Source organism: Oncorhynchus nerka, linkage group LG27, assembly GCF_034236695.1.
Source record: "Oncorhynchus nerka isolate Pitt River linkage group LG27, Oner_Uvic_2.0, whole genome shotgun sequence".
NCBI lineage: Eukaryota > Metazoa > Chordata > Actinopteri > Salmoniformes > Salmonidae > Oncorhynchus > Oncorhynchus nerka.
The window spans coordinates 70,490,497-70,509,494 of record NC_088422.1 but is presented as its reverse complement, the minus strand read 5'-3'; the positions used below and the strand labels follow the sequence as shown (position 1 = coordinate 70,509,494).

The 18,998-nt window shown below is 41.6% G+C and overlaps 1 protein-coding gene across 1 annotated transcript in view; it reads left to right on the top strand.

Annotated features, from left to right (window-relative positions):
* Window positions 1-18,783, top strand: part of LOC115112254 (ubiquitin carboxyl-terminal hydrolase 10-like) — a 37,503-nt gene extending 18,720 nt beyond the window's left edge. The window contains 10 exon segments of the mRNA XM_029639184.2: window positions 1,643-1,734; window positions 1,857-1,966; window positions 2,204-2,262; window positions 2,353-2,456; window positions 4,083-4,182; window positions 4,389-4,566; window positions 5,703-5,868; window positions 6,806-6,950; window positions 7,959-8,024; window positions 15,387-18,783. Coding sequence (XP_029495044.2) covers window positions 1,643-1,734; window positions 1,857-1,966; window positions 2,204-2,262; window positions 2,353-2,456; window positions 4,083-4,182; window positions 4,389-4,566; window positions 5,703-5,868; window positions 6,806-6,950; window positions 7,959-8,024; window positions 15,387-15,574 — 1,208 coding nt within the window. The 3' untranslated portion in view covers window positions 15,575-18,783.
* Window positions 18,784-18,998: the final 215 nt, after the last annotated feature.

Below are 18,998 nucleotides of genomic sequence, written 5' to 3'. Positions count from 1 at the left end.
TTGGGACATTTAGTTAGACTGATACACATGAGCACCAGGTGGTGCTAACACTCAATGCTTGGGAAGGCCCAGATTGCTATGACACATCTCCATGATATGCTTTACCTCACCATCCTATTTTCCCCAATAATGCTCCAATGAATAGAGCTGGGGAATGAATGTCAGGCCATGTGACCCCAGGGAGACTCCCATGTAGCCAACTGGCTTTGCTGGCGTCAGAGAGTCATTGTATATAGCGGTAATACTAATACATGTTGAAGGCCTCTATTCCAAACTGCATTCATGAGAATACAGGCAGAGGGTGGGCTGGAGCTACTGCTTTACCAATAATGGATGAGCAGCACTAATTAAATCCATTACCATGACATCAACCTTATGGATTTTCAGATGCAGTAGACTAGAGCAGGATAGATCTCTGACCTCACCCCTTTCTCCTAACACACACAGAATATAAATGAAAATTCAAAGGTTGCATAATGAGTTGATCTTGTAAGCTGCCTAATTAAAGGGGATATGTAGGATCATATCCTGATTACTCACTTCCCAACAACAGCCTCCAGGTGTTGGGACCACACAGGGTACACTGGTGGTTTTAAACAGCCTGTGACAGGGAGGATTGCCATGTCTGGGTAATGTGTGGTTATTGTCTTGATGGGATTATTGCTTGTCTCACTCAGTGCTATGACCCTGGGATTCCTCAGGCCTCATGGATATAGTCCTGTGTCTGGAGGAAATATACAGAGAGGCCTTATCTCAGTGGGTTACTTAAGCCTCCTTGTAAATTGCGGTTGACACTGGATTTTTGTCATCCTTTTAGTAAACTGGGATTTTTCATCTATTCTGCACCCTTATGAAGTATTTATGAGAGAGAGGGGTTCTGGGCAGCCTAATGTGCTTCTGTCTAGATAAACCTGATGGTTTCCTGTGCTCAACGGCTGTAAATAATTCAACCAGGCTCCACGTGGTTTCCTTCACTGTCCAGTAGAAAAGCTTATTTTGTACCCACAATACAGTGCTCAGACTTTCACTCTTCTGTCAGGAAATTAACAGGAAGCTATTTATAGGACCCTGGTGTCACCGCTACCACGTCTCATTTTGATTACAACCCCGTATACTGTCTTATCTCTGGACTGGATTTTTATCTGGAGTGTGCATTTACTGTTTAGCCAAACTATATTTCTCTTCTCCTGGAATGACCTGTTTCACTTTTAGCAAACCTGTTATCTATAAAAACAAAGTTTCTGTAATTTGGCGGTTGTTCATAATATGCTATGTGCGTAGACGGAACTATCAAAAAAATTGGCGATTTATAACCCATTGTTTTCAAATTGTGATTATGTGCTATTGTTTTATTATATTTTCTTTGTTGGAATGTCTGTCCACGTTACCATGGAAGCTGTGTTGCCAGTGACAGTCTTCCTTCCTAGGCGTGGCACAGTATCTCCTTGTTCTGACAAACCAGCCTTGTGTGTCTCATGATGCAGAGTTGGTAGAAGGGACACAGTCTATATAGCACAGTATGGAGTAAATTGATTTTGATATTATTTTTTTTGCCTGAGGTTTACAAACTAACTTCTAACCTTTTGTTTGATTTAGTAAGGGATTTGTGTTCAAAATCATGTGCACTTGTTTGAATCCCCAGAACTAATTGAGAATGTGAAGTTGATACACAAACCAGTGTCTTTGCAACCAAGAGGACTGATCAACAGGGGAAACTGGTGCTATATCAACGCTGTATCCTTTTCTCAGCTGCATGCGAAATGCTTTAATCACACCATGTCATAAACAAAGTTACATTAAATGTTTGTATTTAGTGTTTCAATGAAGTGATTTTACCCTTGACTGCCACCCCCAAGACATTGCAGGCCCTGATTGCTTGCCCCCCCATGTATCACCTGTTTAAGTCCATTCCCCTGTTCAATGACACCCAGAGACCCTGTACTTCCACACCCATGATGGACAACTTGTAAGTAGCCTCTCTCCCTGGGAGCTGACTGGCTGTTTTTTAAAAGTCAGATCTCACAATCAATGGAGGTCTTGTTTGTGTGCAAATAAGCAGCGATGACAAATTCCTGCCTGAGCTAAATTGGTAAAACTGTGTTACGGGTATTGAGAGTAGGTGTTAAATGTGTGCTCACTGCATTGGGTTGGGTGTGTACTTCCTTTGCTAATTACAACTCCCTGACCTTGTTTCTCCCTCCAGTGTAAGGCTTGTCAATGAGTTCAACAATATGCCTGTGCCATCCAAAGCCAAGCAGCAAGGTAAGCTGTCAGCATCTTCTAAAAGAGCTGGAGTTTCTTTTATTTCCTGTTGATGTTCATTTGATGTGTTCCTTGTTGCTTTTTCTGTAGCTGCTGGTGAAAAGATAATAAAAGACATTCGACCAGGTGCTCCTTTTGAACCCAACTACATCTACAGACTCCTCACCCTCATCAAGTCGAGTCTCTCTGAGAAGGTAAAACCATTGGGCATCCAGTGTATTGATTTCATTTGAATGTTTTAGAGCGGAATATCGTAACAATCTTTTTTATGTCTGCTTGTCATGTTTTCCTTTGCTCCCATTTACACACACACACACCAAGCCCCTCCCTCAGCCACTCACCACAACAAAGATGAGAGATCACTTCCTCTCTTGACAAGTGGCTTCAACTTCCAGTTGTGGTTTGGTCCAAAGAATGGGTCATATGGACACAAACACATTGCGACATTATTTTACTGTATTAGAGGAAGTCAACCTTTCTAACGATTCCCTTTTTCTGTCAACTCAAGTTGCTCCCAGAGCGGACATTACTAAAACAGGAGTATCAATGAACATTGGTTCTGGAAAATTAATGCTCAGCATTTTAGCCAAAGACTGTTATATTAGCTGTCTATTCTGTGTTTTATAAATGTGCAATAAGCATAAAACACAAATATAAGGAATTCTGAGAAATAAGGTAGGCTGCATGATTTCAACATCTGAACCAAGTGGACCGTCTTGCATGCTTTTCAGACCGCTGGAGACAGACAAAATGGTGTGTTCATAACAATTGAACTGTTTTACCTTGTTAGCCTGCAAATAGGCCCAAGTTGGCTAAACTTGAAATCTAAAGATTAGCTGGCTACTCACTAGCGCTTTTGCTTGACGGATTGAGACCTGTGTTCATTTTCTATAATGCTTGCTACAAGTTCCTCATTATTATTGAATGTGCATTATACATGGTTCTGGTTAAATTTGTAACAAAGGTTATTTTCTTCGACTTAAAAGCCAGATCAGTGATTATTGCAACAAACAACAACAAAAAGCAGGTCAAACCATTTTGATAAAATAATTAATTAGTGGGTCTTAGCCTTGTGGAAGGCTTATATATTTAGTGTAGGTATAATTTTACAAGCCCTGGATTAGATTATAGCAGACTGTTTGCACTGAATGCAGTGCATTTGACCTTTTAATTGTACAACAAAGCGAATGAAAGGAAACCATATTGAGATGTATATCTTGAATTGCCGAGAAGTTTTTAAAATAATAATCTAAAGGTGATTATTTATTTTTTAGGTCGTATCGCCCAGCCCTACTATCAATAACATCAATACAAAATCATTTGTTCTTTACATTTCATCCCGGTTTTTATTTAGAATGTTGAACCATCTAGACATTCCACACTTTCAGGTGTTCAGGGACTTGGAGCAAATAAACTGAAACACTTTGTATCACCTGTTTCCTGACACTGGTTTTATGTCAAATTCCACATTCTCATCAGTACACTTGAGTCTATGCACCAGAGACATTCAGTCTGTACCTGTCTGATGGTACAGTACATGGATACATGTACAAATATCCATCTGTTGGTGCATGAGACATGCTGACTCATTACTGATTTCATAACCAGATAAGGTGCAATTAAAAAAGCTATTCCAAATGGAATGAGGTAGTTAACTCCTGACTCAGGCATTCCCTATGTGGTTTAGATTGTATTTCACCTGTCCTGTCCCAAAGCTCAGTAACAGTGGATAGGACCTGAGTCAGTGGTGTTGCATTAGAGCGCAGGCTCTCTTGGCACCGTGGTCTCATTAGTGCTGATGGTTGTGCGTTCTCTATCAGGGTCGACAGGAGGATGCGGAGGAGTACCTGGGTTTCACCCTCAACGGACTGCACGAGGAGATGCTGGCTTTGAAAAAGCTAATCTCCCCTCAGGAAGAGAGTAAGTAGTGCAGTGGTCTAAATCTGATGCATGGGGTCATACGATTATCTGTTTACACGTACTCTCTGCTTCTGAACTGATCTAGTCCCTGTTCATTTCACATAATTTCCTTATGTTCTTTGGCCTCACTGCTCAAGGTGTATCTGCTCTATGATTGCCATTGGCTGTGGTTCTAAATCAGTTGTCTCTTCTGCTGTCTTGATCAGAAGCCCCCACACCCAACGGCCCAGAGTCCCAGTCAGGTGTGGATGATGCTGCTGCTGATAAGGAGGAGGGGAGCGAGGACGAATGGGAGCAAGTGGGCCCCCGAAACAAGACCTCCATTACCCGTCAAGCTGACTTTGTCCGCACCCCTATCACTGACATATTTGGAGGGCACATCCGGTAGGGTAACACCGATGACTTGTGTTGACTTGTGAGGTGTCAGGAAACTCACATATAGTTTCTTTACATGTGAGGTGTTGCTTATAATGGAAACTTATTGTTGTTCACAAAGATATAGTCAAGTCAATGTTTTGGTGGACCCAAAGCCTTTACTACTTCACTGGACACCTGACTTCTCCCAAATGAAGCCAGAGTGATGGTCAGCCGCTGAGTTTCTTTTCTCCCTGCCCAGAGCTTATTTTTCTTAAAGCCCAGCAGTAGAACTGTGGCACCAGTGGTGTCCTTGCCCTTCTTTTTATTGGCTGTGGCGCAGGTGCCTGGTATAACAGGAGAACTGAGAGAGTATAGTGCCATCTTTATCTGGGCCCTCTTGGGCTGGTTGCCCTGGCATTGCCTCTGGCCCCCAGCTCCAACCTCAGCTGAGAATGCCATCCCAAACAGGCCTGCCACCAGCTGGCTCTGGGCTTTCTCTGCTCCAGAAGTTCTCTTTAGAATAACAGCCATTGTGGCCCGGCCTGTGGTTGGTGGCCTGGACAGCCAGGTGTGGGGGGGGCACACTCGCAAAGAAAGAATCACAAAACAACTTTGAAAGTGTAGGACCTATGAGGGTGACTGGGCCAAATGACGTGCTCTCTGAGGTTCTGTTATGGCACACGCCTGGCCTGACTGGGTTACAGATCACTTCAGAGGATCATTTTTCTCAGAATCAGTAGTAAAAGTAAATGGAACATAAGGGCAGACCTTCAGGAAGGTCTGGGTTGAACTATGCATACCCAGCTACAGTCACGTTTTCAGCTACTCGAGCCTGGGTAATTGGTTTGGCTGAGGGGAATCATTGGAGCAAGTTTGAAATTATTTTCACCATTTTAAAGAGATTATATGGCTGTCAGTGTTATGAATGTTGGTGTTGTTATTGCCATTTAAACATTTTGGATCAGTTTCTGCCAAGGAGAGATGATTCATGAAGGTGTTGTTTGGAGAGACGTGTAGAGAGAATCACTAGTATGACCCATCCACTTTCCTTCAAAGCTGTGATGCTGTTTTCTGAGGTCAAGATGTCGTTGAGAGACACTCAAAACCCATTACTGTATTTAATTTTCTGAAGTGGGGTATATTTGTCTTTCTGTCCTATGCAGGTCGGTGGTGTACCAGCAGAACTCTAAGGAGTCAGCCACCCTGCAGCCCTTCTTCACCCTGCAGCTGGACATCCAGTCAGAGAAGATCCGCACCGTTCAGGAGGCCCTGGAGACCCTGGTGGCACGGGAGTCAGTTCAGGGCTACACCACTAAAACCAAGCAGGAGGTAAGGATCTTACACACAGTACACCTATGCTATTACTAAACAATTACAAGTCTTGGATGTGTTTGCATATCGGTCATTCTGATTTCATGCTCAATCGCTTGGTTTTTTCCCCCCACATGTAATTAGTTGAAGTATGTTGATCCAAACTTGAATGCTGCTTTGAAAACCTCAATTGATTTCCGTTGTTTTTCTTCTGCAATCTGAAACAAGGATGTGGGAATGTTGGCAGTTAAAAGTATTTTTTTTTAAATGTAGTTTTTAGACAGTGAGAATATTTGTTACTGTGGTGTCTCGTTTCATTCAACGGAGTATTTGGGATGCTCAGCAGCACTCTCTACACAATGCACTCTCCCCTTGATGGGTCCCTTCTAATGGGCTGAAGTTGTCAGACTAACAGATCGTCTTCCCATTGGCCTTGTTTCTCTTAATAGACTGAGGGCTGTGTTGTGCGTGCGGACTCTAAAGCATTGTTTATGCTTCATGTCCTCTGACTGCGTTGCCTGGTGAAAACACATTGTTTTAAAGCCACAGTATAAGAAGACAAATGTGCCTTGCCTGCTTCCTCTGTATGGAGACAAATCTGGTGAGAGCATCATCTGTTGGACAGCTGTGTTGTTTACCAACCCCATCAGCTTTTATTTTACAAGACAGTTGTTACAGTACCTTGATATCGTTTTAGAAGTAGCTGGTAGTTGGGGGTCACAGTCTGGTTCTGACAGTGAAGGTGAAAAACCCCAGTGATTCACAAGTGACTAGATCAAAGCTCACATCAGGCTCTTAGTGTAGGCCTGTGTGACAGTGTGTGCTGTTTTTGTTCAGAGTCTAATCCCTGAGTAAATTGGGAGATCCTGTTCTGGTTTATATTAGCTGTTTTATGTGGTGCCACTGTGTCAAATAGTCCACTGGCTCAGTTTGATAATCTCTCCTGTGTTTGCAGATTGAGATCAGCCGGAGAGTGACCCTAGAGGAGCTCCCTCCAGTGCTGGTGCTCCATCTCAAGAGATTTGTGTTTGAGAAGACTGGAGGCTGTCAGAAACTGATCAAGAACATTGATTACCCTGTAGACCTGGAGATCAGCAAAGGTATGTGAATCACAGAAACGCTTCCACAAACCATTGGGTGAAGTCCCCACTTAAAACGCATGCCCCAATTATTGAATTAACTCAATTGAATGTGTGTTAAGCTCTCTGAACCCTGGGTGAGAAAGGCAATCATTCATAACACACTTCTCACACAGTCAGCATCTGATCATATTCCAGTACGGACTAGTCTTTCCACAGTCTGGGTCCTAGTTAGACAGACACACAGGTGTAGCTCACTCACACATCACTTAAACGAGGGTGCCGGTAAAATGCTGCGAGGTCACCATCAGCAGCAGGGAGAGATGATTTGTGGGTTGACCTCATACCGTTAAAGGCCTCCTCATCCAGCCCCAACACCCGACCTCACACAGCTTTACAACTCATCAGTCCTGAGCTGGCCAGCCTACCTATGTTTACTGCTCCGCCCAGCCTACTCTACAAGCCCTGAACCAGCAGCACACAGAGGAAATATTTAGAGAACCCCCCCACACACACACACAAAAAAAAAGCCATTTTAGATTTCCTCTGCCAGGTAGGTCAACATGTCCATAATATCTGAGGGAGTCTCTGTATCCATCTCTCCCATATGGGATTTCTGTAACTAGTCCTAAAGCACGTCTTCCAAATCCCCACAGACAAAGTCCCAGCAGCTTGAGGATATTAGTACTGTAGATTTACAGAATAAGAATCAGAATGTGGAGAGAATCCCTGGCTCGTTCCAATGTAAACTGGGTCCAGTGTGTTGGGTCTCCTGCGGTGTATAAATTATAGAAAGTAGGCTACATTTTATTTTGGTTTGGCATGAGCAGCAGCCTGCCAGCATTCTGCGTACGATTTACCAAATGCGAAACTGGTGTGTTTTTAAAGCCACCTTTTATTTAGACGGGCTGGCTTTCATGGCACACAGACCCAAATAACTATAATTGATGGTGCTCTGAGGGATATCTTATACATTTTGTTTCTCTCTGTGATGTGGCTGTACTTTATTCATTTGTCTCTTCTCCTTAGATCTCCTCTCTTCAGGGGTGCGGAGCAAAATTTTCAAAGGCCAAAGAACCTACAGGCTCTTTGCAGGTATGTTTATATCGATTTATGATCAACTACACACATCTCCTACACCCACAGTATTACACAAACGGTCATAATCTTTCAATAATATGCAGTAATAGGGCATTGGTCCTATGATACAGGCAACAACATATATAGTCAAGCATAAAATGTATTCAAACATTAAGTTCAATCGTTCATAGGACTCTCTTTCGATTTGTTCAGACTCGCACTGATGTTTCCTTTAGAGGTCGACCTAATTATGATTTTTGAACACTGATACCGATTTATTGGATGGCCAAAAAAGCCGATACCGATTAATCGGCCAATTTTGTGTTTGCGTGCAGTTGAAGTCGGAAGTTTACATACACTTAGGTTGGAGTAACTAAAACTTGTTTTTCAACCACTCCACAAATTTCTTGTTAACAAACTATAGTTTTGGCAAGTTAGTTAGGACATCTACTTTGTGCATGACACAAGTAATTTTTCCATCAATTGTTTACAGACAGATTATTTCACTTATAATTCACTGTATCACAATTCCAGTGGGTCTGAAGTTTACAACACACTAAGTTGACTGTGCCTTTAATGAAAGCTTCAGAAATTTATAAAGCCATGACATTTTCTGGAATTTTACAAGCTGTTTAACTTCTTGTGGCTGGGGGCAGTATTGAGTAGCTTGGATGAATAAGGTGCCCAGAGTAAACTGCTTGCTACTCAGTCCCAGTTGCTAATATATGCATTTTATTAGTATATTTGGATAGAAAACACTGAAGTTTCTAAAACTGTTTGAATGATGTCTGAGTATAACAGAACTCATATGGCAGGCAAAAACCTGAGAAAAAATCCAACCAGGAAGTGGGAAATCTGAGGTTGGTCGATTTTCAACTCATTCCCTATTGAAGATACAGTGGGATATTGGTCATGTTGCACTTCCTAAGGCTTCCACTAGATGTCAACCGTCTTTAGAAACTTGTTTGAGGCTTCTACTGTAAAGGAGGGGCTCATAAGGGCTCTGAGTCAGTGGTCTGGCAGAGTACCACAAACTCGTGACGCTCGTTCATGAGAGAGGTAGCTCCCGTTCCATTGCTTTTCTGAAGACAAATTCATTTTCCGGTTGGAACGTTATTGAAGATTTATGTTAAAAACATCCTAAAGATTGATTCTATACATCGTTTTTCATGTTTCTATGGACTGTAACGGAACTTATTGACGTTATGTCTGCTCCTAGTGAACGCACTTCAAATTTGTTTACAAAACGCGCTAACAAAAGTAGCTATTTGGACATAAATGATGGACATTATCGAACAAAACAAACATTTATTGTGGAACTGGGATTCCTGGGAGTGCATTCTGATGAAGATCATCAAAGGTATGTGAATATTCAATGTTATTTCTGACTTCTGTTGACTGCATAATATATCTTTTTGGCTTGTTGGGTATCCGAGCGCCGTACTCGGAATATTGCATGGTTTGCTTTTTGAAAGCTGACACAGCGGTTTCATTAAAGGCACAGTCAACTTAGTGTGTGTAAACGTCAGATGTCAATTAGCAGAAGCTTCAGAAGTTTATAAAGCCATGACATTTATAAACTTCTGAAGCTTCTGCTAATTGACATAATTTGAGTCAATTGGATGTCTATTTGTGGATGTATTTCAAGGCCCACCTTCAAACTCAGTGCCTATTTGCTTGACATCGTGGGAATATCAAAAGACTCCAGACAATAAATTGTAGACCTCAAGTCTGGTTCATCATTTGGAGCAATTTCCAAATGCATGAAGGTACCATGTTCATCTGTAAAAACAATAGTATGCAAGTATAAATACCATGGGACCACGCAGTCGTCATACCGCTCAGGAAGGAGACGCGTTCTGTCTCCAAGAGATGAATGTACTTGCGAAAGTGCAAATCAATCCCAGAACAACAGCAAAGGACCTTGTGAAGATGCTGGAGGAAACAGGTACAAGGTATCTATATCCACAGTAAAACGAGTCCTATATTGACATAACCTGAAAGGCTGCTCAGCAAGGAAGAAGCCACTGCTCCAAAACCGCCATAAAAAAAAGTCAGACTCCTGTTTGCAACTGCACATGGGGACGAAGATTGTACATTTTGGAGAAATGTCCTATGGTCTGATGACACAAAAATATAACTGTTTGTCCATAATGACCATCGTTATGTTTGGGGGAAAAAGGGGGAGGCTTGCAGGCCGAAAAACACCATCCCAACCGTGAGGCACGGGGGTGGCAGCATCATGTTGTGAGGGTGCTTTACTGCAGGAGGGACTGGTGCACTTCACAAAATAGATGGCATCATGAGGTAGGAAAATTGAGGTTTTATTGAAGCAACATCTCAAGGCATCAGTCAGCAAGTTAAAGCTTGGTTGCAAATGGGTCTTCCAAATGGACAACGACCCCAAGCATACTTTCAAAGTTATGGCAAAATGGCTTAAGGACAACGAAGTGAAGGTATTAGTGGCCATCACAAAGCCCTGCACTGAACGCAAGAGAAGTGACACAATTTTCCTAGTTAATATTGCTTGCTAACATTAATTTATTTACCTAAATATGCAGATTTAAATATATATATACATATACACACACACACTTCTGTGTATTGATTTAAGAAAAGCATTGATGTTTATGGTTAGGTACATTTGTGCAATAATTGGGCTTTTTTCGCGAATGCGCTTTTGTTAAATCACCTGTTTGACGAAGTTGAAGTAGGCTGTTATTCGATAATGAATTAACAAGCACCGCATTGATGATATGCAACGCAGGACAAGCTAGTTAACCTAGTAATATCATCAACCATGTGTAGTTAATTGTGATTATTTAAAGATGGATTTGTTTAATGCTAGCTAGCACCTTACTTTGGCTCCTTGCAGCTACAGGTCCTTTTGATGCTGCACTCGCGTAACAGGTGGTCAGCCTGCCACGCAGTCTCCTCGTGGATAATCGGCCATAATCAGTAATCAAATGACCGATTTTATGAAAACTTGAAATCGGCCCTAATTAATCGGTCAACTTCTAGTTTCCTTTCATACTCTGTTTACTCCACATGCTATCTCAGTGACTATTAAAATTGATACTCTTGAGTTGAGCTACCTTGGAAGGCTTGCTTCGGCAACAGTGTTTTTGAAAAGAAGCCGATTGAACTTCTCAGAGCCATGACTTTGCTCCTGGAACAATTGTTTGTTTTGGACAAATCTCAATTGACCCTTCGCTAAGCCACACCCCAGAATTTTCTGCAACCAATTGCAGCACTCCATTGGAAAGCAATTGTTGTCAAATCTGACTCCTTGGACAAGTTCACGCTTAAATCTCATGAAACCAGTGAGTGCTATAGCAAAAATTGAGATTTTATTTTATTTTTTATACAATGGCTAAATAATAGAACAGTGCACCAGTAATACTTGGTACTTTGATTCCTGAAATACAGAGCCTATTTTTCAAATCTGAAATTATGCTTTTGATACATTGTTTGCTAGCTCGGCTGGTTGGGTAGCTCTGTCTCATTGACCACCAAACGTTGCTAATGCTTGCTAGCTAGGCACTTAATGTATGTTTGTTAGCAATGTTATGAATCTGCTGTAGAGGTCGACCGATTAATCGGAATGGCCGATTTCAAGTTTTCATAACAATCGGAAACCGGTATTTTTGGACAACGATTTGGCCGATTTAAAATATTTAAAAAATATACAGCTTTATTTAACTAGGCAAGTCAGTTAAGAACACATTCTTATTTTCAATGACAGCCTAGGAACTGCCTCGTTCAGGGGCATAACGACAGATGTTCACCTTGTCAGCTCGGGGGATCTTTGCAACCTTACAGTTAACTAGTCCAACGCTATAACCACCTGCCTCTCGTTGCACTCCACAAGGAGAATGCCTGTTACGCGAATGCAGTAAGCCAAGGTAAGTTGCTAGCTAGCATTAAACTTATCTTGTAAAAAAAAACAATCAATCATAATCACTAGTTAACTACACATGGTTGATGATATTACTGGTTTATCAAGCGTGTCCGGCGTTGCATATCTGACTGAGCATACAAGTATCTGACTGAGCGGTGGTAGGCAGCAGCAGGCTTGTAAGCATTCATTCAAACAGCACTTTTGTGCATTTTGCCAGCAGCTCTTCGTTGTGCGTCAAGCATTTACATTTACATTTAAGTCATTTAGCAGACGCTCTTATCCAGAGCGACTTACAAATTGGTGCATTCACCTTATGACATCCAGTGGAGCAGCCACTTTACAATAGTGCATCTAAATCTTTTAAGGGGGGTGAGAAGGATTACTTTATCCTATCCTAGGTATTCCTTAAAGAGGTGGGGTTTCAGGTGTCTCCGGAAGGTGGTGATTGACTCCGCTGTCCTGGCGTCGTGAGGGAGTTTGTTCCACCATTGGGGGGCCAGAGCAGCGAACAGTTTTGACTGGGCTGAGCGGGAACTGTACTTCCTCAGTGGTAGGGAGGCGAGCAGGCCAGAGGTGGATGAACGCAGTGCCCTTGTTTGGGTGTAGGGGTGTAGGGCGATGTTTATGACTTCAAGCCTATCAACTCCCGAGATGAGGCTGGTGGAACCGATGTGAAATGGCTAGCTAGTTAGCGGGGTGTGCGCTAATAGCCTTTCAAACGTCACTCGCTCTGAGACTTGGAGTGGTTGTTTCCCTTGCTCTGCATGGGTAACGCTGCTTCGAGGGTGGCTGTTGTTGTTGTGTTCTGGTTCGAGCCCAGGGAGTATTACTAGCAATACTAAAGTGCCTATAAGAACATCCAATAGTCAAAGGTTAATGAAATACAAATGGTATAGAGGGAAATAGTCCTATAAATCCTATAACTACAACCTAAAACTTCTTACCTTGGAATATTGAAGACTCAAGTTAAAAGGAACCACCAGCTTTCATATGTTCTCATGTTCTGAGCAAGGAACTTAAACGTTAGCTTTTTTTACATGGCACATATTGCACTTTTACTTTCTTCTCCAACACTTTGTTTTTGCATTATTTAAAACAAATTGAACATGTTTCATTATTTATTTGAGCCTAAATTGATTTTATTGATGTATTATATTAAGTTAAAATAAGTGTTTATTGTTGTAATTGTCATTATTACAAATAAATAAACAAAATCGCCCGATTTAATCGGTATCTGCTTTTTTTGGTCCTCCAATAATCGGTATCGGCGTTGAAAAATCATAATCGGTCGACCTCTAATCTGCTGTCGACATCAGGATAATATTTGAAATCACTAGTTAGCTCCAAAAATTGTTATAGCTTTGACTACATGCTGACAGTGAATTCAGAGCCATTTAGTGGCTAGCTACACTACAAACATAATTTTACCAGGTTCCTGTGAAGAAATTGTAATGACAGTCCACCACAACATAGCCGACCCAAGAGTTTCCTGACTAGCAAGGGGTAGTCTGTTTTTACATTTTTTTTTTTACATTTCATTGTGTATTGGAAACACAGTTTGAGATCATTGTGAGGGGATTTCACCAGTGGTTTAATGGGGAATTGGGCTTCCTGGGAAAATGTTATCCGAGGTTGCAACAGTAAACAAGGGGCGCGGGGCTTAGCAACTGGTCAAATCATATTTTTGAAACATTTCGTGGGTGCAAAATGCTGTTTCTGCGAACTTCTCTATTCCCTACCAAATTCTAGAGTGTGAACATACCTGTTTAATGTACTGGACAGTATTATGACTTGTCTATGGAGAAGGGTACAGTGGAAAAGCACAGTGAAGAGTTCAGTTGCTATGATTCCAGTGGGCTCCTTGTGGAATGATGCCTGAGGTAGCTAGTGTTGATCTCAGCTGTGAAATGACGCAAGAGTTTCATTCTCTGTGGTAACCATGCATCGGTAAAACCACGTTCTCCCACTCTTTTCCTCCTAGACCCAGGAAGTCTTTCTAGACTAGAGCATTACCCCAGACTTTACCACAGCCCTGACCCCCTCCCGTCCACCCCTATAACCTCCTACCTGGCAGGGCCAAAGGGAATAGAAGTGGGCCTTCATTAGGAAGCTCTGCATGCTCAATGAAAACATCTCCACTGTGCTGGTGTAGGAGTGAGTGGCCAGTGTTCAGCTAACTGTTATTTCCAGCAGCTCATTCAGCATGTAGTTCCCCTGCCCCCTCCTCCCCTCCCTTCATGCCTGACTGACAAGTTCAAACAAAGACAACCTCCACTGGATATGGGGGTCCTGTTAATCTCCCCGTAGTTTGGAAGTAAATAGTCTTCAGCCGTTTATTTTCCTTTCAGAGCAGAAAAGGGCTTTCCTCACTTTTCAAAAATGTGTTAGTAGAGTAACCCCTGGCAACTGTTGCTATAGCGGTGCAGTTAATCTTTTACTGTAAGATCCTGACGATAGAAGTTTTCAAATTCTCTTTGACCATCTGGCCCATGGGATGGAGAAAGTCTTGATGCTACTCAGCGTGTAATATGATAACATAACAGTTTAGTAAATATGTAATATAAGCGCCTTTGGAAGCTTCAATCATGCAGTTTTAATGTTCTTGCGCCAGTGAAAAGGTGAACCTATGCAATCGAGCACTGAGGGGAAAAGTTGTCTCAATTACACACTGGTATTTCTTGTTTCCCTCCAGTTAAACCAACCATTCAGTTGTGGTTGCACATATCTTTTGTCAGATGAGGGGGTAATGATGTTACTCCTTGCCTATAGTAGCTTATGGTTTCCGTACAAAGAATGAGTTACCGCCTGAATCTAGTTCTGTGTCCAAATCAAACGAATCTAACAAGATTGCCATGTTTACTCAACTTAATGATTTATTTCTGCCTGGTAATAACTGTCACTGTGGCTTAAATCCGAAGCCCACTTTTAAACGTGGTCTTCATGGTATTGTAGTGTTTCACTTTAAGGGCGTTAAGTCCATTTGGACCAGCTTGTAAATACGGGCACAGAATGGACAATGTTATTTTCTTTTCACATTCTCCTGCTGTAGTTACTTAGGTTTTTACATTTGGTCATGATTGATGCATTGCCAATAATTCTTATGACACTTGATCAGATATGTGAAAGTGTAATATAAGTTTGAACTATATGCTTACAACATGATATTCAATGCCTACATCAATAACACACTGAAATGGAGGCCTCTCTAAGGCTAGCAACCCTGGTCTACATGCCTAGGTTGCTCCAGAAAGTTGCTAATATCAGTAGTTAGTTACTGGCTCTGACCTTGTGTAGCCAGAACCAGATAACAGAATAGCCTTTTCATTTGGACATTTTAGTCATTTAGCAAACACTCTTATCCAGTTAGTGCATTCCTCTTAAGATAAATGCACATGTGGTTGTCTCACATAGTTTCCCCTCAAATTTCAGTTTGAATTCCGCCTCTGAAAAGCTTCTATTTTATGTCTCCCTCGCAGTTGTCTATCACCATGGGAACAGCGCTACAGGCGGCCATTACACCACGGATGTCTTCCACATCGGTCTGAACGGCTGGCTGCGCATTGACGACCAGTCAGTGAAGGTCATCAACCAGTACCAGGTGGTGAAGCAGACTGCTGAGCGCACTGCCTACCTGCTGTACTACCGTCGCGTCGACCTGCTGTAGACACCACACACGCGTACATGCACACGCACACAGAGGAACACTCATTTTACACATTCAACTACACGTACACACTCCCACTACAGACATACACACTCAAGTGCACATACACATGCATACATTCAAACACACACACACACACACACACACACACACACCCACAAACTAATGAACAGGAACACTGCCCAACTTCTTCTATTGCAAGATTTTCTTCTTCCTCCCCCTCATCCCTGCTTTTCCAGAGAGCCAGCTTTTCCAACAATGCCTTTTTTCCTTTTATCTTTTTTGAAAGAATTAGGGGGAAAAGGACGCGTTGTAAAATATTTTCCCTGTGATGGCTTCCTCTTCTCTGTGCGCCACTGCTGTTTTTCTAATGCTGTGAGGAGAGACTGTTGAATGGACTGAGGGGAGGGGACCTTGAGACTCGCCTCTGAACCTACAGCCTTGTTCAGACTGGGAACAGTGGGTACTTTACCCACAGGGTAAACTATCGATCTACAACACCAGGCTGCAGATGGACGGTTGGCCTGCTGGAGAGAAGTTGTAATTTTGTTTATCTACTCAAATGTTTTTTTTTTTGAAAATGGCATAAAATAATCAGTTTTGCCTTTTAGCAAGGGGAGTTGCTGTCCTAATGAATTTGCAGCAGTTTAAACACCTGTTGAAATTTTGCCGGAGTTTGTCGGAAAAAGGCCCAGCACCAGCAAACGACAAAACGTTATTGGATGAGTCTCTAACTCCAGAGGCAAGATACTCTTCATGGCCACCATCTCTTCTTACTTCTCCACCTTCCTCACTTTTCTGATGCTTTTAAATCTAGGTAAAACTTGAGCCATCAAAAAATTGAAAAAATGACAGGAGAAGAGGTGCTGCTACAGTGTGCTGAAACTAAACAGCTTTGTTTGAAAGAACCTTGTGGTTTCTGGGTGTGGAATTAGAATGACGATCTAAAACTATTTTAATGTGCTTTAGGATTTAAATGATGATTTAAAAAAATAAGCTGTGCACGTATAATATATCTGATCAATAACAAGATGTGGATGTGCTAATGCACACTTGCAGATATTTTAAGATTTAAAACTGTAAAAAAAACAAACAAAAAAAACATGACATCTGAATCTAGTTGAGTGTCACCTTGTTTGGCTCCCCGGGTGGCTGTTAGTTCTAAGGTGTTTTGAGTACTCTGGAGCACTGGAGAGATGCTAATGAAGACTGAGATTCCACCACAAGCACTGGCCCGTGTTAATTTTATACCTATCCTTTCCCCCCTCATCCTTCATTTATCATTTTTTCCCTGTTCTGGTCTAAGGGTTCCATCTATGTATAGGCGGCCTGCCTTTGTAGAGTTACAACAGCCACATGACCCCTTACCCCCCCAACTCACCAGAAAAAGGGGGTTGCCTTAGGTTCGCTATGCGAGGCTTTCTAATCCAAATCTCCACTCAATGTACGAGTCCAACCCAGTGAGTGTGACAACTGTAAGTCAAATGTCTGTAAAGTTTTATGGGAATGTACCTTACCTTTGCATTTCGTCTTTTGTTGCTGAGTGCAGTTCCTCTCCAGTGAGAGAGACTGTCCATGTTGAGGGGAAGTGGGATCACATCTGCTGCTTGGCTCTAGAAATGAAATCCCCCACAATAAATGCGCACAAAAGGAAATCCTGTTTTGTTTGAGACCTTGCTTTTTGCGTCATTATTATTCATTGATTGTGTTTTTGAGTTTCGCTTAAATGTTATTTTGTTGTTTTTAATTTGTTCAATAACACCATGACCGTTTCCCCAGAATTATACTATATGGCATCTAAATTGCTATTTGAGCGAAATTACCCAAGGTAAAGCACAACCATGAATAAAATTGGACAAGTTGTTTGCTTGATCATATTTTCTTTTCTTGTTATTTTTTATTTTTCCTCCACTAAGTTTGATCCGTAGTCTAATCTTAAGGGACATTTCAAACAAACCAATGTCAAAATCTGTCAGTATTTAATCCTTTACAAAAAGAACATAACTGGTACATTACTTTGCTGAAGGCTTGGTGCATTGTTGTTTACCTTTGTATACTCTGTCCTTAATGGGCAAAGCAGACTATTTTCTAAAGATATTTCACATACAGTATACACTTTCTCACGTGCACACACACTTGGCCATTGGATAAAGCGAGGTACACAACTGGGAATGGGTCCTTTTGTAAGGTGGCTCTCACACTTTCCCATTTCTGACCACTGGAAGGTTGGGGCAGTGTGAAATCATTTTTCCCACATCAGAATAGCAGGGCATGCATTTTAGTTCTTACAGGAAGAGCTTATTTTATCCCATTTCTCGCTTTATAGTTCTCTCACTGATGGTAGCAGAGACTTATTCAATATACCTGTATCCCCTTTTATTTAAAGTGACTGGAAACTGAGTAATGGACAAAGTTATCTTACCATGTGCATTTTCTGTGTTGCATACTTTGAGTTTGGAGCAATGTCATTTAAATTGCCCATACAATTCCCTTCCATGAATTAGTGTTGTATATTTTGTCCTGAAAATGTGTTATGTTAAAGGGACTGCAATTTCGTAGTCTAAACCATGCAGAATTTGGTTCCCTCAAGTCATTTGCTTATTACTTATGGGTATGTAAAGTTTTTTTTTTTTTTTTTCCCCAAGTGAAACCAAAGGATACTTCACATTGACCCTGTTGCCTTTCATAATTGCGCTAATGCTTCTGTCTCATTTTGGTTTCACCTCTGCATCAAGTTCTGTTGCCACAGATCATGATTCATTTAATCAGCATGGCTCAGTCATTCCATATGAGGAAATTGAGCTGATCTGTACAGATCATTATAAAACTCCTTATAAGTGTTAGTTCAATTGTGTTGATGGCTATGTGGTCATATCTGATACACTCATTGTGACAATGTTGGTTTGAAACAGACCCCGAAGAATGTTTTGAAGATGGTTTGAAACAGACACTAAAGCTGTCAGAAAGCTTTCTGTTGTACACATTTTATCCCTGAGTCTTTTTTTATGATTATTGTCAGGATATGTGCTGGCGAATCGCTTCAATGATGTCGTTCTGTTTAGTTTGTGCTTCCTAACACGGTTGTCTGCTGAGGGTTTGTGTTGGGATATCAAGCTGAAAACAAACTATATGCTGTCTTTTAATCTCAATCCTCCAGCATTCTACTCTTTTTGTTTTATTGTTCAAATAAATGATTGTGTTAAACCGAAGCCGTTTGCTAATGGTGTAGTCAGAAGACTGCTTAGCTTTCTTCTAGTACTCCTACACACCTTTAACCGCCCTAGTACAGACAATGCCACAATAACAGCCTGCTCTCACAGACTAGACGTAACATAGTGAATGTGAATCCGGGACACTCAAATTAGTTTGTTATGTATGGTTATGTAAGACAGATGGTTACTTAAGGCAAAAGGGAAAATAGGGT